Source organism: Camelus ferus, chromosome 32 (assembly GCF_009834535.1).
Source record: "Camelus ferus isolate YT-003-E chromosome 32, BCGSAC_Cfer_1.0, whole genome shotgun sequence".
Taxonomy (NCBI): Eukaryota; Metazoa; Chordata; class Mammalia; order Artiodactyla; family Camelidae; genus Camelus; species Camelus ferus.
This window is the reverse complement of record NC_045727.1, coordinates 14143216-14169765: the sequence shown is the minus strand read 5'-3', so window position 1 is coordinate 14169765 and position 26550 is coordinate 14143216. Positions and strand designations below refer to the sequence as shown.

Here is a 26550-nt window from a genome sequence, read left to right as displayed (position 1 = left end):
TGGGGCGTGGGAACGTATTTCTGCTCTGCCCCCAGGATGGGTGACTCGCACACAATAAAGTTCAAGGACCTCTGGGCTGGAGTGTATCAACCTCTGGAATTCAAAGGAACAGTGTAGATGGAAAGGGAGAGGCACAGGTGGTGGTTATGTAAGAGCCGGGAGGTGGGGTGGGGACATTCTCCTTCCTCGCTGGGCTCCGGCTTCCATCTAGAAAGGAAGTCTCCGAGCTCCGCCTCAGAAAATCCTTGTCACCGTGATGCTCAGTGATCAGCTGGGAGGACAGGAGGAAAGAGCTTTTATGTTATCTAAAAGTTAACACATGTATATTGGGAACCAAACTTCAAAGTGTTACGTGGGAGAGAAAAACCGATTGGGACTATCATAAAAAATTAAATTTATGTATGTTGAGAGAAGACCTTAAAAGTGCTTACCACCCCCGCCCCACACACGCCCCACCAAAAAGTATCTACGTGAGGTGATGGATGCGTTAACTAACTTCATTGTGGTAATCATTTCACAATGTATAGTATACCAAACCATCCTGCTGTAATGCCTTAAACTTACACAATGTTACATGTTAATTATATCTCAGTAAAGTTGAAACAATAAAACTGATTTCACTTTCAGTTAGCAAACTTTAGGTTTTGCTTGCAACCACGTAATAATTCTTCAATATTTTTACATCTTATTTCTTAAAATGAATCATGAGTTGAGTATTGGTTTTTCTGTGGGGCAGGGATGGGAGGGACAGAGTATAACTTTTCTAACAAAACTGTCCAAGAACACTTTACGCCATCCTCCATTTTGTTTGACTTTTACAGAATTTTAAAGGAGGTAATTCTGCAAACATTTTAGAGAGTGTTATCTATTTCCACAGGACTTCTCTTAATCCTTTGAGAGTCACACCATTGTTTTTTGAGGTACCTATCATGCCATCACCATGAAGAGTCTCCTCAGGTGTCAACTGGTCTCATTCTGCCAGAACATCACTAGACAGTAGTTCTGTGTGTGATTCTCCAACATCACTCTCATCACCTTCATGAAATCCTGCAAGATTTACAATTGTTCTTTGTGATATAAGATTTACAATTATTCTTTGTGATGGATTTGTTTTTGTTACATGGCCAGATGTTTATAACATTTACTAGTCAGAATTTTGGCCATGAGAGACACTGACAAGGTCTAGTGGAAAGAGTGAGGGGAAGGGGGAAAAAAAGAGCTTTTGCTTTTTGTGCTGTGCTGACTTTGGCTTCCCTTATTGCCTGCTAACAGCAGGGACTTAGGATAACAAATACCAAAAGAATGAAGACCTGCCAAAGTCAGGTGAGTGTAAACAAAAGGGCAGCATCTGCCTGCAGAAGCAGAATGTTTTCACCCTGCTTTTCTTGGCCCCAAAGGAAAGCGTATCCACAAATGTTCTTTCACACTGTGCCGTGGCTCCCACCTGCCCTTTCAGACTGCAAAGTCGCTCCCTCTTCCCCAAGGAGCCACAGACAAAGGTCACTTCGTCAGGTGACACTTTAATAGGCTAGAAATAGAAAACCTGTCTTTGGAGACTATCAAGAGCCACACGTGTGCCAGAGTAGGAAGCAGAGGCGCAGCACTTGGAGTCCGGGGGGAACAAAAGCCTGAGTGGGAGGTCAGCGATGGCTGAAGAATCCTTGAGGATGGTTATATTTAAACGGCTTCATCCTGCTGGGACCCCTAGAGAAACAGGAGAAAGATCAGTTAATACCATATCCTTCGGACTGATAAATTACAATTCATCCACACAAGGGACTACTACGTAGCTGTTAAAAGAAAAAAAAAAGGAATGTTGTAAGAAAAGCAGACTGCAGAACGATACGAAAGGTGGGAGAGCATTTCTGAAAAAACACCTTTACGTGCTTGCAAAGGCATGAACACAAACCTGTAAGGGTCGCTGACAATGGGCAGCTTAGGGGCCAGGGCTTGGGCATCCTCATTTTGTAGTGTTTTTACACAACTTCACTGTTGTTTGTATGTTTAACAACAAACGTGTTTAATTTCCATGATCAAAAAAAAATTTTTTTTAAATCCTCTTTTGCAGGGAGATTCCCATGCAAGGAAGGAGCCTGGGTGTGAAGAGAAACTGCACTAAATGCCAGCTGAGGGCCGCGTGCTTTATACTCACTACTTCTTAGATGCTATTTCTGTCTCTGTATAGATTTTACACATGAAGGAACAGGCTCAGGAAGGTAAAGCGTCTGCCCAACATCATATGGTCAGAAAGCAGCACAGCCCAAATTCAAAACCAGGGCTGATGCCAAAGCCTGCTGGCCACAGGCAGCTGACAGTCACGGCCAAACCTGGGCCCCCGAAGCTGAGGTGCTTCAGCTGTAATCCTGGACCCCGAGCAAAACTTCACACAGGGTTGTCTTCCATACAAGTCCACAGAGAATGATGTCCAGCTAAGGGCCTCTTGGTTTGTCTGCCTATGACTGACATTCAATGGTAACAAGAAGGTGACAGCTTGGATCTTGGACTCAGGGAGGGAGGGAGGGAGGGAGGGAGGGAGAGAGAGAGAGTGTGTGTGTGTGTGTGTGTGTGTGTGTGTGTGTGTGTGTGTGTGTGTGTGTGTGTGTCTTGCACTGTGCTTGGCACTTTACATGCTCCACCAGGTTTAATTTCACCCTCCCAACAGCATCTGAGGTGGATGCTGTTCTACAGATGAGGAATCTGAAGCTCAGGGGTCTAAGTACAGACCCGAATCACACAGGTAGAAGCTGTGATTTGAACCTATGCCTTTCTGGCCCTAAAGCCTTGGCTCACAACCATGATGCCATGTACCTCCCTAACATCAGAAGGGTGCAGACTCATCCGGCTAAGTCTAGGGAGGCGTACAGCTGATGGAGAACCCACAGCCTGAAGGTACCCAGCCACGGGCAGAGCCAGAGCCGATGTTTCCTGCTGCCTAGGCCAGCATTTGCAGCCTAGCCCCTGGCCTGATCCCAGTGGTCAGCTGGACTCCAAGCCAAGAACCTCATGTCCCACATCTCACCAGCCATGGAGTTAATTGGATCTGAGGAGCCAAAGGAGCACCTCCCCAAAATGCCCTGACAGAGGAGCTGAGCCTGGGCGACACACAAAGCACTTCAGGAAGGAGGTCCTTCGGGAACCATTAGGTAACAAAATAAACACTGGCTGTGTGAGAACTCCCACTTTGGAGATGTGCTGCAGCAGGCTTGGAGGGTGGGGAGGGCTGAGGTCTCACACAGACCCACCAGGGAGAGCGAGTCCTAGAAGGTACCAACATCCAGCCACCAGCTCTGCCCTCAGCAGCCACTGCGGGGCTGGAGGTGGTTATTATCAGACAGCAGGACAAACTAGGCCGGTGGAGGTGCCAGACAGAGACGGGAGGATGCCGGGACAGCTTCCAGAGGCTGGGCCCAGGTGTGTGAGGAGGTGAGGGGCACCTAAGGCACCTTTTGGACTGACAGGGAACATTCGCCCTGATTAGATAGATTACAGCCTTTCCCAGACACCAACCAAACCCAAGTCCTTGCCCGAAAGGGAAGCGATGCCTGAGCAGTGCGGACTGTTCTGAAACTGACTCTTTAAGAACAAGAACATGAGTTAAGGAATGAAAGAGAAAGAAAGGACTTGACACCAAGTGAAAGGAAAAGCAGCTCGAAGTGCTGTGCTCGCAGACACGCTGACTACCAAGCTGTCGGGACCTGCTGGTGTGTTCTGAGTCCCTGACTGTGCCAGGATCCTTTACATAAACCATCTCTAATTCATCACCAGTTAAACGTAACACTTCCATTTCAGCCTTTAGGAAAGGCTCAGCTGAGCTGGAGTGACTCTTCCAAAGTCACACAGCTGGTGAGCAGGGAAGCAGAGACCTGCACTTGTGTTCATGTTACTTCAGAGCTGGTTCCTTCTGGGACGCCCGACTGCCTGCAGCTGCGATCTTCCCGGACGTGTGTGCCCCAGAAAGTAGAGCAGAGGCTGGGGACTGGGGGTGGTGTGTGTTGTTAGAAAAGCTTATTTGGACAATAAAATGAAAACCTATTGCTTTCTGTAGGAAGTAGAGAAAGAAAGTTCAGCCAAATCCTCTTGGTTCCTAGTCCAGTGCTGCCCACTCACTGGGCAGCCCACCGTGGGGGTGTTCATGAAGAATTGGACCAGGCCGGCAGGACGGGGGCCACAGGGGAAGTTTCAGGGAGAAGGGAGCAAGTTCTCCGCAGGAGCTCTGGCAGCAGGATTTTCATCTCCACTGTGAAAGGAGACAAGTGCACCCGGGAACATGTGTGCCCTCCATGCCAGGCTCACCTCTGCTCCAGGCCCTGTGAGAAGCAGGGCTGGAGGGCCCAGGCCCTGGTGCTCCCGACCCCCTCACCTAAAAAGCCGCAGACACATCTTTTCCTGGGGAAATTCCTTGGGCCCCTCCACACTGTCGTCGTGGCTCTCGGTCTCCAGGTAGACGTCCAGCAGCACGCACAGGCGCTGCAGCTGGTTGGTCAAGAGCTGGTGGCTGGGCCGGGGGCCGCACAGCTCCTTGTAGCACACGTTGACCTCGCTCTCCATGGCCTGCAGGGTGGGAAAGCCCAAAATTCAGCACCACCTTCAGACCAGCTGGCCTCGATGGTTTCACAAGAACTGCTCCTGGGCCTCTGCAGGAGTTGGGTCTCTGCAGATGGAGTCGGACTCGCTTGCCCTGAGGCTCTCTCTATCCTCAAGACAACAGGGTCTTCCTGATTCCGACCCAGAACTTTCCCTGCCCTGCATGCCCAAGCCAAAAGACGAAGAGAAGGAATCTTAAGATCCAAGTCAGGTGTTACGGTTAAAAACAAGGTTCCATGGCCACAAGGCAGCTTTGGAATCAAATCCACAGGCATGACGATACTTAACAGGAGCAATGAGCTCACACATCATCTCACTCCAGCACTTTCTGTGCATCTGAACTTATTCACATTTCCACAGAAGCCCAAGACAACCACCTTTCGAGGTAGGTTATTTATATTACTTCTCAGTTTATAAATGGGGTGAACCTGTGGACCCCAAGCTAGGTGAGGGGTTGAGAAGATGAGTCTGGGCTCTTTCCTCCTCTACATCACGAAGCCTCCAGCAAATCCTACAGATTCCAGCAGGCCCCTCTGTCCCAGGAGTTGTGCCAGCTGCCCAAGCCTTCAGCTGCAGCAGGCTCTGCCACTGTCCCCTCCCCAGGGAGGTTCTCCCTGCTCCTCCCATCACCCCCAGCAGGGCCTTACCCGAATGTTGTCATCATTGTTGTTGGTTTTCTCCCCTTTCCAGTTCAGACAGAGCTGGAAAATGGGTGGGATGGAGGAGTAGCCAGGGTTCAGCACCACAGCAGCCTGAAGTTTAGCTGGGAAGGGAGCGGAGAGGAGGAACACTCAGCTCTGAGACACAGCCCGCCGGCCCGCGCCCCGCCACTGAACCCGAGCTCAGCTCTCATGTCTCATGTTAGTCCGAGGGCCGCACGGCACATTCCAGTACCGACTTTTACTTCTGTTCTAGAATCTCCAAAGTGGAATCACCCAGTTGCAGAACGTAAGGTCCTGTGACTCTGGTCCTCCAAGGACACAAAGGTATGTGGACTCCCCAGGGTCTGGTCCACTTTGGGTTTCCTAAGAGTTCTCTTTACTCCTCCAAACAGAAGTTTGTTTTAATTGGCACTTCTCTATTTGCCAGTAAGTTAAAAAGATTTTTTTCCATGTGAAGCCTTACTACCTATTTTTCCTCTTCAACAATATTGTGTATTAGCCGTTTCATCAGTCAAATACATTTCCTCCATTCTGTTCTTTACTTGTATGTTATGTGAAGCTTTTAAAGAGCCAACATTTATTGAGTACTTACTGTATTCCAAGCACTGTGTTAAGCCCTTTACATACATTTTATTTCGCCCTAATAATGATTCTGAGGGGGGATTGCATATTTTGCACCCTTTCAAAACAGTAAGTCTAACACATTACTATATATAAAATAGATAAACAAGGACCTATGGTATAGCACAGGGAGCTATATTCAGTTTTTTGTGATAACACATAATGGAAAAAGAATCTGAAAAGAAAAAATATATATGTATGTATGTGTATAACTGACTCACTTTGTTGTGTGCCTGAAACTAACATTGTAAACCAACTACACTTCAATTAAAAAAAACAAAAAACTGTGTGTCAATGTGGTTTAGGGATGAGATAGAAGTACTTTTTAAAGAGGGAGAGGATGGGAAGCAAATGCAAAATCCCAAACAGCAGTCACCTATCACGAGGGTGAGAATGAAGTGGGATCCAGGAGCCTCAAGTGTATCTGAAATATTTAATTTCCTCAGAATACTTCTAAAAACACATGAAGAAAAAGAGAAGGGAAGACATCGAGGCAGAGAAACTCGAACATCAAAGAGTGCAACCTTCCCCAATGTGCCTCTCACTGTCTTAGAACCAGACAACTCCCTCTGTTCTGTGGCCTCAGCCTGAGCCCCTGGGCTGAGAGCCTGGGGTGGCGCCAGGCCTGCACAGGCTGGGGCCCTGACAATAGCGCCACGGGTGGCACTGGGGTGGCTCCAGCAGGAAGCCCCAGACAATCAGATGCCAGGACAGCCGGGAGGAATCACCGCTTTCCAGGTCTCCCAAGTGAGGGCAGGAACTGCAGAGAGGGAGGAAGGTCCTGCACCCTGCACTTCACACCCCGAGAGCGACAGCCCTTCTGTGATGAGGGGGAAGAGCAGGCGTCTAATTCTCCACAGAAGTAGAGCACAGGGGCTAAGAGCTCAGGCTCAGAGGGCAGACTGGGTTTGTGACTAAGCCCTAGCCTCCTCTCCACAAAATGGGACTGTCGCCACCTCCAGGGCTGCGGTGAGGACCAAATGAGATACAGCGGATATGACGGTGCTGCAGAGCAAGTCCTCACTGAGCGGTGCCTCTCACAACCGTGGCATTTGCTAAGTCCCCCGTGGCAGGATTCCAGGATCTTTTGCTTCCTTTGGGCAACTCCCAGGACTGTTTTACTCCCAGCGGCCCCCCTTCCCTAGAACCACTGTGATCAGCAGAGCAACTACCTGTGCCCCTTTCCACGAGTGCCATGTAGTAGAGGTTGGTGTCCCCAGCCAGTCCTGTCTCCACGATGTCTTTGGTGAAATGCAGCTCCTAGAAGTCGCCACAGACAAGGTGAACTTCTGGCTCCTCTGGTCACACCCACCACCCTTCTGGTGGAGGAGCAGGAGCTGAAAGGTGAGGTAGGCCAGCAGTCTGCAGGATAGCACCTGTGGCCTCTCACACCTCTACCTACCATGTAATCCTCATGGGCAATTGTCACCCACTTCACCAGGCGAGAGACCACCTTTGCAGGGAAGAGGTACTGGCAATCGCTGGTAACTGGCACAATGCCATGTTCTAGAAGAGAGCAGGACAGGTGGTATCACAGGGAGAAATCAGGTGCCACAGCTGGGGAACTAGTATTCTCTGGAGGGCTCAGATGGCCCTGCCGGCTGTCCAGGGACACTTGGTACTCAGCAGGTGCCCAGGTCAACAGTGCCAGGAGTTAAGGCACACCAACCTGACCTTCACCCAGTGCTACATGCTTGTGGCCAGACGCAGCACGAGCATTCACAGTGCTTCATTCTTAATGCAAATGATGGCCAGAAAAACAAAAAACCCTTGCAGCCAAAACCTGTGATGGTGTCTCTGCAGCAGTGACTGTTAATTAGATCAAATAGCCGAGGGGGCTGTTCTCACAGCCTGACCTTGATGCAGGAAAGACTGAGGTGTTCTGTGTCAGTTCCTCTAAGAGAGCCGAGCAGGAGGACTGCTCTGGGGTAAATTCCTGCTGGCATTTCAATAAGCAAATATGCCAACACAGTAAACACTGTCATCCAACCTTGAGACAAAACAAGCTCAAGAAAGCTGATGGGAAGCAAGCAGCGCTGCCCTGGAGAAACCAGGATCCACCTGGAGCACAGGAACTGGCCCACAGGGGCGGGGCCTCCAGGTGGGTCCTGGGAACCCAAAGCCTTTCCTGTCAGTGACTCTTTTTAGGTCAGAAAGGTCTAAACCCTTACTCCCCACAAGCGCCTTGTACATGGTAGACGGTGAAAAGCATGTACTGAATGAATAAATGAAAAGAAGCCCCATATAGCCACCACCTTGGTCAAGGGCTCATGAGAATCACCTGGGAGCTTATGGCAAACACAGGGGCCCAGCCTCAGGGGAGGGATGTGGGGTGGATCCCCGGACAGCTGTACTCAGGTAAGCTGAGGGTACACTCCACAAAAGCAGGGCTCTGTTGTGCTCATGGCTCTTACCCCAGGACATACCGGCTGCCTGGCAAGAATTAGGCTCCTGTTAAATATCTGTCAAATGCACATCAAAGCCTGACCTGCACTGACTTAGGGTGAGTGCTCCTGGCCAATCTGCTAACCTGTGCCCCCAAAAGGCTTTGGGCCTCCTCTGGGCTGGGACAGCCCTGATGGCTCTGAGGGGAGCTCAGACCTCTGTTTGGAGGCCTGCAGTCTCCCCAGTGGCCCAGGTAACACCCCAGCTCAGCACGAGCCAGGAAGCCAGCCTGCTCTGATTTGTCATCAGGATTCAAGGACTCAGTGCAGGGCCCTGTTCTCTTTGCCCCGTGTTGTCTCAGCGGCTCTCAGCTCTAACGACACCAGCTTACCCAGGGAGGCAAACTGCTTGTGGAGGGCCAGGCGGGACTGCACCCTGGTCTTCAGCAGTTTCATGGTAGTCTCCATGTGGCTGGCACTCAGTGAGTGGTCAGCAATCACAGTGTGCTGTGGATGACAGCAAGCGGCACACAGGTGAATGCTCCCCATCCATTCCTCCCAGTACCTCCTCTTTCCAAGGACCTGCCTACCTGTGGCAGACTGAACCACCCAGGCCCTAAGATGGATGCCTTGTCCGAATGGCAGGGTTTCCCTGCTGTGACAGGCCAGAGGTTAAGTCCCAGTAGGAAAGATATAAGCTGCTGGGTTCTTAGGAGGCTGCTGGAAAAGGAAGGCTTCTGCTGAGGTGCCAGATCCTCGGGGGTTCATTTCTGGTACCTTCGTACATAAGACGGGGGGGTAGCAGCACACGGAGCTGTGCTGTACACAGAGCAAGAGTCCAGGTTACTTTGATCTAGAGTGCTACCAGGCTCAGGGCAAAGGTTAAGAGGTACCTAAACACTTGTAGGCCTTGGACATCTTAGTATCCTGAGTGGAGGGAGGATGGATCATAGCCTAGAGGGATAGCATTCTGCTAATTTAAAGTCCCAAAGGCCATCAGAAGCCCTTCTGGATTCTGTAGAGGAGAGGAATAGAGCTCCTTAGCCAAGGGGACCAGATCAGCGTCCACACCTGGGGCTGCTCTTTGGGGAAGTGGAGGCCACCAAGCTTCTGCACCCACAGATAGGGGTGACCGAGGTCAAGTACATAGTCTCTCAAAGTCAGGATGCTGCAGAAAAGAACACAGAATGAAATGATTTTGTAAGTCCTTTCTGCAGTGGTCCCGGGATATGTCCCCCTCCCATCTCATCTCAACAGAGAGGTCTCACCGGCTGAGACTTGCTCACAGCCAGGCTGCCAGCAAAGCCTGTTAACTTCATCAATTCCCTACTGTGAATTTCATCTCTCCCATACTTTCTTTTCTCTTCTTTCCCTGGCAGCCTTCAACTCTTTAGTAAATCTCAGTAAAAAAGCAGTATATTTGATCTCTTCATCAGTTTACCCATTTGTAAAATATTTTTAAAATTTTAATCATCAGAACATTAAAATGTTAAACACTTCTATTATCAAGTTCCCAGAGTTCTGATCCTTCCACCCTTCCCCAGCCTCCACAGCCTTGTAAGCAGGAAAAGGCGTGCTCCCTTCTGGAAACAGAGCATTCCCTCCCGCCCTGCAGTCTCCCCTGCCCCTTGGGAGGCCTCTGGCCCTAACACGCCTCCAGCTTCGGGTTTGAGCCATTGGAGAAACTCAGAAGCAGAGGCTGGGAGAAAAGGAAATGCTGCTGACTCACCCAACTTTATCAAACTGATACTGATTGGCTGGATTTGGAGTTTTCTTTCCATGATCCCCAGGATACAAACAGCTCAGTACTGAGTCAGGAGACAGCAAGTCACTGCAAGAGGGAAGAGACTGCAGTGAGAAGGTCGGCCAACCCCTTGTCTTGATGCAGACATGGGCATTTGGGAATGGTAACGCTGCCTCTCACTGATGATCAAAGCCACCATTTACTGAATGCTTCCTGTGGGCAACCCTTTATGTGCCTGAGGTCATCAGATCCTCACAACCCTACAAGGTTGGGAGAACTACCATTTCCATTCGACGGAGGGAAAATTCCAGGCTCTGAAAGATGCGGCTTGTCCAAGATCATGTTGCTAGTAAGCACTGGAGCCAGGATTTACACTGTACGATCAAAGACAGCAGTACTCTTAAACAACAGTTTTTTTTAGAAACCTATCCCTTCAAGAGTCATACGGTGACCAGAGCCTTTCCTCAGAGGGGCAAAGCCCTGTGACACCAGAAATAGGGAAAACCAGAGTTTTCATAGAAGCAAAACAGACTCCCTTCTTCCCTAGAGAGAACCACTATGCAGCTTTGATGCTGTGTCCATCTTACATTTTACCAAATCTCATGCTCTCACAGAAACAGGCCCCTTTAATATTCCTAGAAAAAGATATATCACACAGACTGGAGACAAGGTGACCTAGTGCTATAAGTAGAGTGAGACAGTGATGCCACCGCCACCCACTCGGAACACTTAGGCACAGCCTGTAATTCAATGTGACAATCAGAGAAGAGACAGGCAGGGGGAGAATGGAGTAATTTAATCACAATGAGGCCCATTCCTTCCTTTTACCAGCGGGGGCTCTGCTTCACCTTCAGGGAGAGCATCAGGCGGAGGCCGATCCCACTGCTCTGAGCCCCGCAGGCCTCCAGGGACTGAGCCCCAGGAGAGTGGCAGCTTCTGGCTCTTCCCTGTCCCCTGTCTTGCCCAGAGTGTCTCCCCCAACACGCTCCCCCCACCACCGGTCTCTGTCCCCTTCACTGCCTCACAGACAACTGGCTGGAAAATGAATAAGAACTGTCAGTCTTTAAGCCAATGTTTAGTGACTGTTACTAATACACTGAATCAACCAAATTAAAACAGGACAGCTAAACCTGCACAAGATTAACATTTTAAACGGACAAAATCTGAGAGCTGAATCAAATCTTCTTGACAAATTTACATCTGCAATATGTGGCTCAGGGCAACTGAATTTGGTTAAAAAAAAAAAAGGACATTGAAGAGGAGGCTATATATAATCATAAAAATGTAACTACTCAAAAAACTATTCAGTCAAATCTTATAAAATTTTAAAAGAGATTTTAAAAAATCTAAGTAAAATAAAAATAGGAAATAATTAAAAATAACTTCATACCTTAATGAAAAATTGATTAATGAATTAAAATGGCAGAATGGAAATCATCCTGGAAAACAATTTCTTGAGAAAAATTCAGCAAGGTTGATATAATTCTGACTAAAATGTTTATAATAAAAATATGAATTTCCTAATGAATTAGAGATCCTGGCAGCAGCTGTCAGTGCTGCTAACATCTCAAAAACAAGAGTCAGCCTGCGCGCCCTGATGAAAGCACGCAACATCTATGACACCGTCCTGCACACCCTTCCTCCCCGACAAAACCTGGAATCTGATCAAGCCTCTAACCCCAACTCCAATTTACAGGAAATACAGGGAGCAGGAATAACACGTTAAACAGTACAGCACGGACGCAATCATCAAAATCCAGCCTAGGGGAAACCTACACAGCAAACCACCTACTTTCCTCAACAAATAGAAAGACAATGGAACATTCAGATGGAAAGCTACTTGAGAGGAGCCTCCTCTGACCGCAACATGTGGACCTTATAAAGACCCAGATTCCAACCCAAACCGTAACAGCAAAACAAAACTAACAAAAAACACTCATGAGAAAATCAAGGAAATCTGAGCTCCGACTGGATATTGGATGATCTTAAGGAATCAGTGTGATATTCTGATTATATTAAAAAGTTTTTAAAAAAGATCCCTATGTCTGAGTAGATAAGTAAATAAAACCATATACCAGGCTGGTGTCTCCATGGGGCCAAAGCAGCCTGTACTTAGGCAAAGGCTTCTGGGCTGGGAGTCTGAAGTCTAGGCCCAGGGCTTCAATAACTGGACATTTGCCCCTGAACCTCAGTTTCTCCATCTGTAAAATAGGAGGATGAGCTAGACAACACCTGGAGGCCCTTGAAGAGCTAATCCTGGCTTGAGGGTGGTGTTTCCTTTTGGGCCTCCTCCCTCTTTGGGGCACAGGGTGATGACAGTAGTGTAGTACGGTGGTACCCAGGCCTGGCCAGTTTCTAATCATCACTCTCCACTCACTATCTGTGACCTTGGGGCACTCCTTAATTCTGTAGAGCTTCGGTTTCCTCACCTTGTAGAGCTACTGTCAGTTAGATAATTTGATGATGACAAACACGGCTGTCATTTACCAAGTACCTCACTTATACTAAGCATTTGACCTGACTCCCACAGGCACCCTGGGAGGGGATATTATAACTAATGCCCATCCTGCAGTCCTGCCCCCATCACTGCATGTGCAGAGCCTAGCAAGGAGCTGGACTTCAGCATGCAATGAAGCCAGCCTGCAGCCCTGTGATTTAGCAGGGAGGACAGCTGGGAAGTGAGCAGGCAGAATGCTCACGACAAGGAGCTCCACTGTGGTCAGGGCCCTCACTGGGCCCTTGAGCGGCTCACTGGCCCAGGAGTGCTGGCTGAGCAGTGCAACTGGGTGCTCTGAAGAAGCAAGCCCCGAGCTCCCTCTGCTGGGGTGAGGTGGAAACAGGGTCAATTTCATCCAGAGTGCTCGGGGTGGTCCAGCAACACTCAAGCACAGGGACCAAGGATGCAGCCTGAATGGGGCATGGACTATTAGTGCAGGGTCGAAACTCAGGGAACACACCATCAGGCAGCCATGGGAGGAGCCCCACCCCACCAGGCACCAGCCCTGTGCCTCCCTCACTGGTCTTCCTACAGCTGACGTGAGGACTCAGTTGAAGCAGGTGGGGCAGGGCTGGGAGAGGTGCCAGGCCAGGTGACCCTATCTCACCCCTCGGCCCTCCTCCTTTCTTCCCACACTGGCTGTGGAACAAGTGGCCACAGTCAGGTCTTTCTGGGGAAGCTCCGCCCGTGGCTGTCATTACTGTGCCTCTACTCACCCTCCTCAAGCCCCCCACAGGAACCACCAGTCCTCCTCCCACAGCCCAAGTGAGGACAACCCTGGACTGAGCTGAGCTGCAGAGAAACCCCAGCACCTTAAGACAGAAACAGAAAAAAGTGGCCTAAGTTTGTCAACCTGATAAGGCCTGCCAAATCTCACTCTCACACTCTTTCCACTGGTGTAGAACGCTGGTGCTCTGCTCTGCCCCGCCCACTCAATTTCCAGTAGGCCGCAGTCACTTCTATCATCTACTGTGTAGTAAGAGGACTTCACCAATTCAAGTCAGTGAGTGCCTTTTAAATACCCGAGATGTACAAGGCTGTGTGGACATGACAACAAAGGTCATGTGGCTGTGAATCTTCTTAGAGCCAGATGAGGGAGAAACCAAGAGCAGCTCAGCCCTGAGGCTCTCACTCCCACCCCAAGTCCCACCCCCGCAGCACCTGCCCAGTACCCTGCACTGATGGGGGTGATCAGCTCCGTGGCGGTTGTCACTTTGGCTTTTACTGTCATGATGTTGAGGTTCATGAGGTAGTAGAAAGTCAGGTGCAGTACACTGTCATCTGGAGGAAAGGAGGAAAAGGAGACTTCATGTATGAGTGAAACATTAGAAGAGAGTCAACAGAATTATAGAAAGGGAAGTCAACAAGACTTTTAAGATCTTCTACTATGAAAGCAATTCAATGGCAATTTAATGTTGATTAAAAAAAGCAAAGAGTCACTACAATTTCTTTGCTACTCCTTCCTCCAAGAGGTGGAGCTTCATTTCCCTCCCAGAGTGTGGACTGGATTTAGAGACTCTGCTTCTAATTAATGCAACACAGTGAGGAAGCCATCAAGTGATGACCAAGTGGTCCAGGTTAACATCACCAGTAATAAGACACAGCGATACCACGGACCCCAGATAAGACTTGATGGTGAACACCACCATCTGTTGTACTCTTTCCCCCAAATTCATAACCTCAGTCCAAGCAGGAGAAAACATCACACAAGCCCAAACTGAGAGTCTTTCTACATAATACATAAACCTCATCTTCCAAAGTGTCTAGGTCATGAAAGACAAGCAAAGACTGGAGGAGACTGAGGGGCATGATGACTAACTGCAACGCGAGATCCTGGGTTTGGATCCTGGAACAGAAAAAGGACACTAGTGGAAAAACCAGGGAAATCTGAATAAGCTCTGTAGTTAATAGTATTGTACCAATGAAATTAACATTGCTTTTGATAACTGTACTGTGATTAAGTAAGATGTTGGCATCAGGGGTGAAGAGCATGTGAGAATTCTCTGTATCATCACTGAAACTCTTCTGAGCCTAAAATGATCTCACAACTAAAAAAATCTTTTATAAAAAGGCAAAAACAGGACCAGACTGTAGACTGTTTCCATTTGTGTAAAAAATAAAAGGGGAAGGGGATAAGTACACATTTGTATAAAAGCATCTAATTGTATAGGACTATTTCTTAAAAATACGTAAGAAACCATCAGAGTGGCTGTCCTTGGAGGTTAAGACCCAGGACCTGGGTCTGGGAGTCTGGGGTAAGAAGGAAACTTGTATCTGACTGTTACCTCTTATCCTGGTGGAATACTTTACTATGTGCTCCTTTACCCATACAAAGCCAGTTTTAAAATCTATATTCTTTGCAAAATACAAAGTTCTACTTATATTTATTAAATTAAGCAGGTTGGTCATATTACTGAACACCTGCATACGCTTGTTAACTTGTTCTGTGTATCTGACTTGTCAAATTCAAAAAGAGGTGTAGTTTTATCAAGCATTGCTTGCATGTCTAGTGTTGTTGCTATGCTGTTAGGGTTGTGACTGGAGGTGGTGGGGAATCAAACAAACTCCATGTAGAACAATGAAGACAAACAGAAATATGAACCCAGAATCTTTGGCTTAGAAAGGGAGGCCTCAGCTTGCTGGGCTGCATGCAGCTGCAGCGGGCTGCACTCTTTGGGTGCTACGAGACCCCCAGCCCAAGGGGAGCCAGACCTTTGCACTTCAGGTCCAGCATGACGGATAGCGGGTGCCTCTTCAGCATCTCCTTGCGCTTGTCGTCCAGCTGAACTCCCAGTGTGGGTCGCCGGCGCTTCTAGACAAAAGAGAGAGTCAAGCCAGTGAGCACCGGTCACAGGCATCTCCCTCTTCCCTCCCCTTGCTGGCCAGGGCCTCTGCCCTGGGACTCGTGCCTCAGCACTCCGGCTGCCAGGATCCCAGCCGCCCCTTCTTTCAAACCTTTCTTCTGCTTCTAGGGAGGAGGGCATCTGCCTACTGGAAGGCCCCAGGGCAGCTGCTTGGCACCCCCATGGGAGGAAGTAGTGCTCACCGTGGTCTGCTCCTCCTCAGCATCCGAGTCGCTCTCGTCATCTGCAGCAACAGAGAGAAGGCGGCCAGATGTGAGGGACTCCCAAGGCTCCCTGGAGCACCTCGACCCAGGGGGCATAGAAGGGCCCAGACTTTTGTAAATGGGTTTCTTTAGAATAAATAATAAATTAATTTGCTGCTTCTTATTCAGTGTAGAAAACACCATGAAAAAAAAAGTGACCTACAACCCCATCACCCCTGTTTTTTTTACAGCACATTTTACTGTCATCCACAAGCTCCTGCAGTGGTGGTGGTGGTGGTGGTGGTGGTAACAACAGTAACATCAACAACAGCAGCAGCAGCAGCTCATACAATCTGAGGGGTCGCTACGTGCTGAGGACGATGCTCTGCATGCAGGACCTCATTTAATCCACATAATAACTCTACAGGAGGTATTACTCTCTTGTGACAGGTGAGTAAACTAAGGCTCCAACATGTTAAAAAGCTCCCCCAGGATCAGTGAGCTAGGGAGTGGCAGGGCTGAAACCGAATGGCAGTACTTTCTACTGGCTACCCCAAGCACTGAGACAGTAAAGCCAAGCTCCCTGCTACATGGAACCAGTACAGCTAATTTCCAAAGCACCAGCACTGCCCTGGGTTGTGACTGGAGGTGGTGGGGATGTCCTTTGAACTAGCTATAGAAGACGTGGGGGAGAATCCTGACCACCACGTTACCTTGGGAGTCCTCGGGAGGCTTGAACAGAGCCTTGGCTTCATCCACACTGCCTTCGATCGCCACAGACAACGTCTTATCTGGGAGCAAGAAAGAGCTTCCTGTGAAAGCTGCTGAGGGAAGGAGCTAAGCTACATAAGCCCTGGGGCTGCATTTCCTCCGCTTCTGTCATAGCTCATTACTGACCAAGGCTGGAGGGCACAAGCCCTTTCTCCAGATGACAAGGAGCAAGGTAGGAAACCTAAGTCTTCTACAGTTTGTACCTGCTAATCCCAATCTCCCAACTTATCCCTCCCCATCACCTTTCCCCTTCGTAACCAGTTTGTTTTCTATGTCTGTGAGTCTCCTTCTGTTTTGTAAGTAAGTTCATTTGTGTCATTTCTTTTAAGATACCACACATAAGTGACATCATGTAGTATTTGTCTTTGTCTGATTTACTTCACTTAGTATGATAATTTCTAGGTCCATCTATGTTGCTGCAAACAGCATTATTTCACTCTTTTTATGGCTGAGTAGTATTCCATTGTGTATAAATACCACAACTTCTTTATCCAGTCATCTGTCGATGGACTTTTAGGTTGCTTCCATGTCTTGGCTATTGTAATGAACATTCTATTCGAATTAGAGTTTCCTCTGGATATATGCCCAGGGGTGGGATCGCTGAGTAAGTCTACTTTCAGTTTTTTAAGGAATCTCCATACTGTTTTCCATAATGGCTGTACCAAACTACATTCCTACCAAGAGTGTAGGAGGGTTCCTTTTTCTCTTGTTTGTGGACTTTTTGATGATGGCCAGTCTGATCGGTGTGAGATGATACCTCATCGTACTTTTGATTTGCATTTCTCTGATAAAATTAGCGATATTGAACATCTTTTCACGTGCCTATTAGCCATCTGTATGTCTTCACTGGAGAAATGTCTGTTTAGGTCTTCCACCCATTTTTTGATTGGGTTGTTTGTTTTTAACCTAAGTCTTTTTTCCATCATTTACTGAGAATAGAAAACCCAAAGTGCAGATTCCTGGCCAAGCATCACTTAAGACTAGTGCTGAAAGCCTCTCTTTTCAGGTTTACACCAAAGAACAGAAACCAAAACCGATGGCCTAAAGCTACATGGCACAATTCTGCCAACTGTCTTAAAGGTTCTCATCCAGAAGCCCGTAACTGTCCACACCCTAGAAACGATAGCTCTCCCCTCAGTTTTCTCTATTCTGCACTATACCAAGCACCTGGCACCTGGCTGGCACTGTCACATTTAACTGGGAGGCAGTAGGACAGTGGGTAGGAACCTGGAAACTGCAGTCCAGTCCCAGACCTGAGTTCCTGCCCAAGCAACTCCCAAACTCACAACCTGGAAAGTTATGTTACTGCTCTGAGCCTCAGTTTCTGCATCTATGAAATGGGGACTTGACAAATGGCAGCTGCCTGGTTGGGAGATGAGGACTGAATGAGCTAATGCTTATCATTTTAATTATAAAATTACTTTTAAAAATTAATTTCAATCCTCACAATAACGCTATAGAAGTAATACTATTACTCTAGCCATTTATAGATGAAAAAATTAAGGCTTAAAGAAGTTAGATACAACACCTAAGAAGTTGATAAGCTAGGATTCAAGACCAAGTCTACTCAACTTGAACTGAGAGTCTCAAGCACAAAGCTAAGTGGCCTGTTCTCTGCACCAGGCCTGACACCTCACTAAGTGATGCCTGGGCCAGAATTTGTGCAACTCCATGGGTCTAGTGCTGGGAAGTCAGACAGGCCATCAACCTTCCTGCTCCATTCAAAAGGGCATACAGACACGCAGACAGTCACAGAAGCCTGAGTCTGCCCAGGTAGCATAAAGAAGGATGATGAACTTCCCCCAGTGGCAGGCCACTGCTGATCTCTCACAAGCCTGCATGAACCATCATACCTCAGCCCAAACAAGCTGACCACCCCCAACAGACACTGGCAAATGCCAGCCTGTTTTTTGACTAGTTTAATCCTCAAATTCTACAGTAAAATGGAAATGAGAACAGGCTGAAACACAAAAGAAAAGAAAATTACTCACCCTGTCTAGGGGGCTGGGAGGATTTCATATGAGCTGATGATGAAAACAGGAGGGAGAACAAAGTGGAGGGAGAGGACCAAAAGGACCAGGAAGACACAAGAAGAGAGACAGTAATGTGTCGGTGCCCACGGCTGGGAGGAGAGCATGCACTGGTGCGTTATGTGTCTGTCTGAGGCGCTGGGTGAAAGCTGCAGTAGGGTAAGAGGTAGGGTCTCCAAAAACTTCTCAAAATCCTAGTGCAGTCACAGGCTGCCTTCAAGCTTAATGAGGACGCCTCACCCTCAGTAATTCACTGTAACCACATGCAGCCTGTTCCAGGGTGTGGGGAAGCCTGGGAGAGCTGGCTGGGACCTATTTCACCAAGACCTCTCTCTGAAGCGAGCAAGAGGCACCGATCCACCTGCCAAGCGTGCCTTAATGGGGTGAGTGCTTGGGAGCCCAGACAGACTGCCTGGGCACTGAACCCCACAGCCGACCAGCCAGGCTCGTCAAAGATTCAAAGCCATCAGGTTAGTCCAGGTTAGACCAGGCCAGCTGGTCAAAGCAGCCATGCTGGGTGGTGCAGAGGGGAGGCAGCGTCTGTCACCTGAGGGCTTCTGAGCAGGGCCAGGGAGCTTTCCTCAGCAGGTGGTGCTTCCAAATGACTCAACTGGCCTCGGCCGCTGCTCCCAGAGCCCCTCTTCCTTGCCCGGCCCCCATACTCACCACAGGCCTGCCCATATGCAGTGGCCTGGACAAAGAGGACATAGAGGGGAGGTGGCAGGTGTCTGGCTGTCTCATATTGCTTGTGAGCCTGGTCGAAGGGCATAAACAGGTACTCCTGCACCGGGAGAGAAGCCTGAAAGCAACAAAAGAAGGGTTTTAGTTTCTGCTTTATCGGCAGCCCACATAGGGGCATGTGGGTGCTCAGTTACTGTATACAGGTTTTATTTATGAAAGTGATACAGGATAAGCTAACAGAATCAACTGGTGGATAAAAGGGCAACATGAAAAACAATAATACTTTACACCAGCAACAAACAGGAAGAAAATGAGCTTTAAAAAGAGATACCATTTCTTCTAATATCACAGAAACATCAAATATCTAAATGCCAAGTGTGTAAGCCTCAACGAAAACACCTGAGAAATGAAAGATCTAAATGAATGGAGATAATATGCCATGTTAATGGCCTACAAGGCTCAACATGGCCCAGATGTCAATTCTCCCCAAAGTGATCTATGGATTCTATGCAACCCAATCTAAATCCCAGCAGGTGAAAACAGATCAGCTAATTCTAAAACTCATATGTAAATACAAAAGGCCAAGAATAACAAAGACAACCCTGAAAATTAAGTTGGAGGACTTACATTACTGAGCATCAAGACTTCTGATAAAGCTGAATAAAGTAGTCAGTGTGACACTGTGCAGATAGACAAATGGATCACACACCCACACCCACACACACACACAGACCCACACATACACAGATGACAAAAATGACACTGGAGAACAGTGAGAAAAGAATGGTTGTCTCAATAAATGAGTCAGCTGAAAACCTATGCCAAAAAAAAAAAAGGGAATCTGATCTTTACCTCATGTTATATACAAAAGTCATGTCCAGGAAGACTATAGATCTGAATGTGAAAGGTAGACAATAGAGCTTCCATAAGAAAACAAGAGAATATCTCCATGTTCTTGGGACAGAGAAAGAAGAAGACTGATAACTAGATCATATTAAAATTAAGAACATCTACTCATTAAAAGATACTATTATGAAAGTGAAAAGGAAAGTCACGAATGAGAAAAATATCTGCAAAAGACACATGTCCTGAAAATATAAAGAATTCCAGGCAACTTAACAGAAAAATGAGCAGAATGCTTTAATGGGCCCTTCACAAAAGAGGTAATCCAAAAGCCAATAAGCATAAAAAAGGTGCTGTGCTCAATGTCACTGGTCCCCAGGGAAACGGAAATTAAAACCATGAGATACCTCCAGAATAGCTAAAATCAAGAAAAATGACAACATCAAGTGTTAGCGAGGATGTGGAGCATTAGAACTTTCACAAGGTCCTGGGAGGAATATCATAAATCAGGACAGTCACTTTAGAAAACTGTTTCAGTGAATACCAAAGCTAAATACAAGCACAGCATACTCTATGACCCAACGATTCCACTCCTGGGTATATATTCAAAAGAAATGTGTACACATGACCACCAAAGGACATATATAAGGCTCCTAGAAGCATTATTCACAGTATCTCCAAACTGAAAACATCCAAAAATCAAATACGAAACCATCAATGAAAATGAATGATCTCCTGGTACTCACAACAACATAGATGACTCTCATAAATGCACTGTTGAGCAAAAGCAGCCAGACATAGAACAGTAGATACTATATAATTCCATTTGTGTAAGTTTAAAAACAGCCCAAGCTAACCTATGACATTAGAAGTGAAGACAATGGTTACCGGGGGGTGGGAAAAGACAGTGACTGGGAGGGAGAATAAAGTAACTTCTGGAAAACTGGTAATGTTCTTCTTGATTTGGGTGCTGATTACACGGATGCGTTCACAGAGATGTGCCCACAGGTGTGTACGTACACTGAGCTCTATGTATACTTATGAGTTGTATTCTTCTTTTTATGTAAAATTTATGTACATAAAATTATGTACATTGCTTTAAAAAGTTGTATTCAAGTTTATAAGGCAAAACTCCCCAGTTCCCAATCACCAAAAGTAACAATGATTTGGTAAATGCAGGTTTTTCTAAGCATATACATGACTTACACATACACAAGTCCATTCAGATACTTTGTAAATTAAGGTACACAAATGGGACTACATTTTGTGTTCTACAACTTGCTTCTGTTTAACAACAGATCTTTCTGTCCACTCAGTAACGGAATGAGCCACACTTCATCGTAGCTGTAAGGCTGTACCAAACAAGAATTTATTTAACCTCTACCCTGTTTAGGAGCATTTAGAGTGCTTCCAATTAACAGGAAAAATTAAGTACAATCAAAACTTTTAGTTTCTGATTTCTTTTTATCCTATAGGAAGTGCTACTGGGCCTATTTGTTAACTCTAATTCTATGCCTCCAGGCATACATTTGGCAAGAAATGTAGATCTCGTCAAATCTGACAAAAGTGAATTTATAATGTCTCTAGGGTTCTTTTACAAAGTTCCTCCATATTAACTATTTACTCTGCTTTATAAAACTGTAAGGATTTAGATCAAATCCGGCTTCACAAAGCAAACAAAAATCAGGTCACCTATATAGAGAGACATCACATTTTACAAGTAAAGTGGGGCCTTTTCCTCCTAAGGTACCTAATGGCTTTCAAATGACTGCAGTTCTTTTCAGAGCAAGCAGATCCGCTGAGCAGTTGGCCCCTGAGGTGCAGTCAGGGGATCTAACAGATATCCCCGGAACCATGCTCAGGTACCTGGAGACTGTGAGCTGGTAAAAATCATGCAGGGAGTAAACTAAACTTATAGTCTGTGAAAGAGTTTTAGCCAGAAGCAGCTCTAGGTAAAGAGAAAACGCCCGGGGTGAATGTGTGTGTGTTCCTGAGCCCACCCTGCCAGCACTCCTTCCACACAGGACACGACCTCACCGTACCCGCTGCAGGACTTGCACTGTGCTCTAACAATGATTAGGGTAACAGAGCCAACAAAACCCACAGTGCAATGTGGCTTCTGGTGGCCTCAGGTCAGCCATGTGTCACTGGGTGGTGAAGGCAAAGCGAAAGCCTAGGAGGAGGTGGGTGGGGAGACCCTCACCTGCATGATGCTGTTGAGACGAGGCTGGAGGCTGCTCAGGTACTCCTTCTTCACCTCGATCTCCTTGAGGATCTTCTCCTTGTTGGACAGGCTCTCTCGGTATTTCTCTGCCAGCCTGTTGGGGGAGGACAGAGCATATGATGCTCCCAAGGGGCACCTCAACCCACCTGTTCACCCTTAGAATCTACCTAATGACAGCAGGCATGATTAACAGCTAATGATTACCCAGCACTCACTATGTGCACAGGCACTTTGGAGAACTCTTTCCAGGCATTATGGCGTTTAACCCCTATAGAAACCCTGGAAGACAGGGACTTTTCTTATCCCCAAAGGAGGAAACGAAGGCCCAGGCAGGTAGGTAACTTGCCCGAGGTCATCCAGCTAAGAGCAAGCACAGAGCTGGCCTCTGATCCACGCCAGTCTGCTTCAGAGGCCACGCCCAGGGCCACTAGGGATTACCCCGGTGTCACCTCCTGCTCTGTTTCCTGCCTCAGAGGCTAGACCCAGAACTTTCACAAACACATGGACTCAGCAGCTATGGGATCCAAACGAGGCCCAGAGACTGCCCTGATTGGCGCAGGGTGGGGATGGATTCCAGACCAGAGCCATAGGACTGGAACACTCATGGCTTAGCCAAGGGCAAATGGTGAACTGGACAGGGGTGTGACAGCCCAGCCGATCTGCTAAAAAACTGATACCAATTCTGTAAGAATCAGACTCAGTACTTATTAAATTTATAATGTTGACCAAAGGCACAAAATACACTCAGTAACAGAAAAAGGTGAGGGATTAAAAATAGTGGCTTCTCGGACAGAAAATGAAAGTAAATGTGCCAATCAAAAGCCCTAGAATTCATGCACAAACATGAAAGGAAAAAAAAGTCACCATGATGGTAAGGATGCAATCATAAAAAGTCCAGAATGAAAAAAACAAAACAAAACAAAACCCCCCACCATATTCTAAGAAAGATCTAGATTATACAGTAGACATTCTATTTACAGTTAATAAATAAAACCTCTTTATCAGTACAGAAAGTTTTATACGTAAAGGTGTGCCTCAAAGAATTACTGTTGTTAGCAAAAAGTGCGAACAACCTAAAAGTCCAATTCAATATGGGAACAATTATGTGACTTACAGTTTACACTGGAATGTTGTACAACCTTCTAAAATAATGTTTGCAAAGCTCTGTAATACCACAGGAATATGCTGATAGGTGGGGGGAAAGATTAAAAAAATAGATTTATGGTATAAAAGGTATGTAGATCGTAGGTATTAAAATTTTAAAGGAAAGGTTACTCCAACTTTCTTAGCAGCCTCAAGCAATTCCAACTCCACTTATGATGCAGTAGGTCAAGCCTGAATCACTAAGTGTCAATTAATCACAAAATGGGATTTGGTCTTAGAAGACTATTCTGCTGGTTCTACAGGGCTTTGGCTTTGCTGTCTGATCCTGGGTCATGACAAAGCACTTTCCCTCAAGGATAAAGGTCCATGTCTGCACAAGTTAACAAGGTTAGGAAGGAGGAAACACTACCTTTTCCGCTGCTCCAGCTCCCAGTCCAGACGTGCAAGGGTTTGCTGGTGAGGGTCTCCCATGGTGACTTCCGCCTTGCTGATATCTGGAGGAGCCTCCTTATAAAACTCCTCCAAGCTGACCAGATCAATTTCTTCGTGCTTTGACCTGCCGGCAAAAACTAGATGTCAAGGTCTGTCTCCGAAACCCAAACCATGGCGCAAGCAGACCCACAATGCTCCCTGTGTACGTCCACTTAGCCCTAGTCTACAGCCACTGGAAACCTGAAATCCAGTCTTCTCAGCAAACGCTCATTAGTAGAAGTTTCAGTGTGAAAAGTGCCGGTGGCAACATGTCACAGGATCCTTATCCCTGCTGCCCAAACTTCTCATCCACGACTTAGTGAAAAGACCTAGAAAGTATGCTTATCAAATGTACAGACCTCTCCACACTGTGCAAGAGAGCTAAGAACTTAAAAGAGGCAAAAACACTGTCGTCTAGACCTAGACTGTCAGATTGAAACCAAGAAATGCCCTTTAACAGGAATAAACCTAAGAGTCTATGCTGAAATTCAAAATGTTAACTGTCTAAGCATAGCATGGGGGAAGGTCCAACATGGTATGACCCGGTGGGCAAAGATCTAGCAGCTTTAACTGTTGCACGTATAGCGACACACGTGCAGGAAAGGAAAGAAATCCAATATTCTTTGCCGCATTAACACAGCAGTGCCAGGTGGTAGACAGATGAAAGTAGTAATAGGAGCTGCCATGTATTAAGCACCCAGTATGCCATTCTCACCTCACTTAATTCTTACAATAACTTTATGAGATGGGGACTTTTATCTCCATTTTTCAAATGAGACAGAGGCTTCCATCTGTAAGCAGGCTGCCCAAGGCGACACAGTCAGGAGGTGGCAGAGCTGGAATATGAACCCAGGCCATGTGATTTCAGGGCCCAGGATCCTTCCACGTGGTCCCCTGCCTCCGCACAGGCCCAAGTTCTGCTGTATTCTGGGACTGTTGGCTTTCATCTGAACAATGGTTACAGGTGTGGCATCATATTCTTACGTTTTTATACCTTTAAAAATTTTTAAATAGTGCTATTTTTGAAACTTCTTTTGAGTTGTACACTGAAGTTTATTTCTTCCGTGTACCTTTCTCCCAGGTTCCCCTAATGATAATATCTTCTGTAACCACTAATACATTACCAAACCGAGAAAAGTGACAATTGTACAATACTATTAACTCAGGTACTTGATGTGAATTTCACCTCCATTACTATGTAGCTATCATTACATGGATGAATTTGTGGAGCAGATACACATCCCTCAAAAATCACTGTCATTATTATTAAAAATACACCAGATACTATGTCTAATATGGCCCCTCTTATCCCAAGTTTATTACGAAAAAAAAAAAAAAACGACTCCCTTCAGTTTGCACAAATAGGTCTGATCAAGCAAGAACACATTCTCTTCTCTTGTTCTGTCTACTCCTCTTTCACATCTCTCAGCTTGGATTTGCCGAGAGGCATCACAGCTGAAGGACACCGACAAACTATATAGTTTGTTCACCTAAATGCAGTCACTTAGCAAGAAGTTCAGGTTTCAAAGAATGAAATCCATCTGCAAAAATGAACTGTTAGAACTTCAGACAGGAAAGCTGGGCCAAGAGGTTAAAAGGATGTAATGAGAAGTGAGCTGGCCCCATACAAAGTGCTTGGGAATCAAACCAGTAATGCAAAGGCTCTCCCTGCTGGCGAGAGATGACTACTTTTCACCAGATTCAGAGCTCAAAACTCAAAAGGGTCAGACAGACTTCTGAGATTCTTTGTGCAGCCTGAAACTACTGCTTCCAATTCTCCCACTCCAAGTGATCCAGTCACCCTTCTCCCAGGTCCTGTGGTCTCCAAGCTCATCTGACTTCTTTTTAAAGAGACTGGCTCACAGTGAGCTATGCAGGAAAAAGCAATTACCAACAGACCATCTTGCCAAAGCCCATAGCTCCAAAACTCACTTAAACTCCAGACATTTGGTGATCTCCTTCTGCAGGTGCATCACCTCATACAGCAGGTTCTGGAGCTGCAGATGATAGGCAGTCCACTTTCTGCTTGGCCTGAAGGGAGGACAAGGTCAGAGGTGAGTGGGGCACGTCAGGGTGGGGTGGGGCAAAGCAGAGCAGCAGCAAACTCAGATAAGGGGTAAAGGGGATCAGGGAGGGGGTGGGGAGGAGGAAGGAGGAGGGCTAAACCTCTCATCTCCTACCTCATGGGTCTGATCTCTTCCTTTCTTCAACCTGATGTGGGCTAAGCGGTTAAGCTTCTTTAGAGTCATAAAATGCACACAGCTCCGGATCCTCCGTTCTTCAATCTCAACTGCCTGCAGGCAAAGAAAACTGATAAAGACCTTGACAACAGGTGCTGGCTCAGCTTCCTTCAGCCCTTCACTGCTGACCCAGCCTTATCCAGGGTCAAAAACAAACACTGGAAGGAGCTCAGAACCATAAGAAGTGTCAGAGGGAAATGGAAGGATGATGGTATTAGGGAAATGCTTAGGGTTCCCAGGCAAAAAAAAAAAACAATTTCTGCCTGGACCAAAGTAACAGGAATTCAAGATGGAGCAAGTGCAGCCAATACACAATTAATAGCTGTCCTTACACATCTCACACAAAGATCCAAATGATAGCAACGTCACGCCATACAATTTGACCCCTGTAAATAACATTACAGAACAAATGAAAATAGAATTATAGCTGTAAAGCCTGACTGCAGTAAACTAGATAGGATGTAATAATCTTAACAATATTTCCCAGTATAAGCACAAACAAGTGAGATTCCTGGAAAAATATGGATTATTTTGCTTTGAACTTATCCATCTAGTTTTCAGTCACACTGTTTCGTTTCTTTGCCCTGAAGCCTCATTTATTTATTTATTTAATATTAACAATTTGGCTTTTGGTTTCTATGGTTTACT

At 46.8% G+C, this 26550-nt stretch overlaps 1 protein-coding gene across 1 annotated transcript in view; it reads right to left on the bottom strand.

Moving 5' to 3' along the window:
- Nucleotides 1–1500: 1500 nt before the first annotated feature.
- THOC5 (THO complex 5) overlaps nucleotides 1501–26550 on the bottom strand; it is a 28873-nt gene continuing 3823 nt past the window's right edge. The window contains 18 exon segments of the mRNA XM_006178717.3: nucleotides 1501–1704; nucleotides 4361–4551; nucleotides 5232–5347; nucleotides 7040–7127; nucleotides 7270–7373; nucleotides 8644–8758; nucleotides 9323–9419; nucleotides 9981–10082; nucleotides 13665–13773; nucleotides 15205–15304; nucleotides 15539–15579; nucleotides 16252–16329; nucleotides 19006–19138; nucleotides 22067–22181; nucleotides 23601–23747; nucleotides 25595–25674; nucleotides 25676–25693; nucleotides 25843–25956. Coding sequence (XP_006178779.1) covers nucleotides 1641–1704; nucleotides 4361–4551; nucleotides 5232–5347; nucleotides 7040–7127; nucleotides 7270–7373; nucleotides 8644–8758; nucleotides 9323–9419; nucleotides 9981–10082; nucleotides 13665–13773; nucleotides 15205–15304; nucleotides 15539–15579; nucleotides 16252–16329; nucleotides 19006–19138; nucleotides 22067–22181; nucleotides 23601–23747; nucleotides 25595–25674; nucleotides 25676–25693; nucleotides 25843–25956 — 1812 coding nt within the window. The 3' untranslated portion in view covers nucleotides 1501–1640.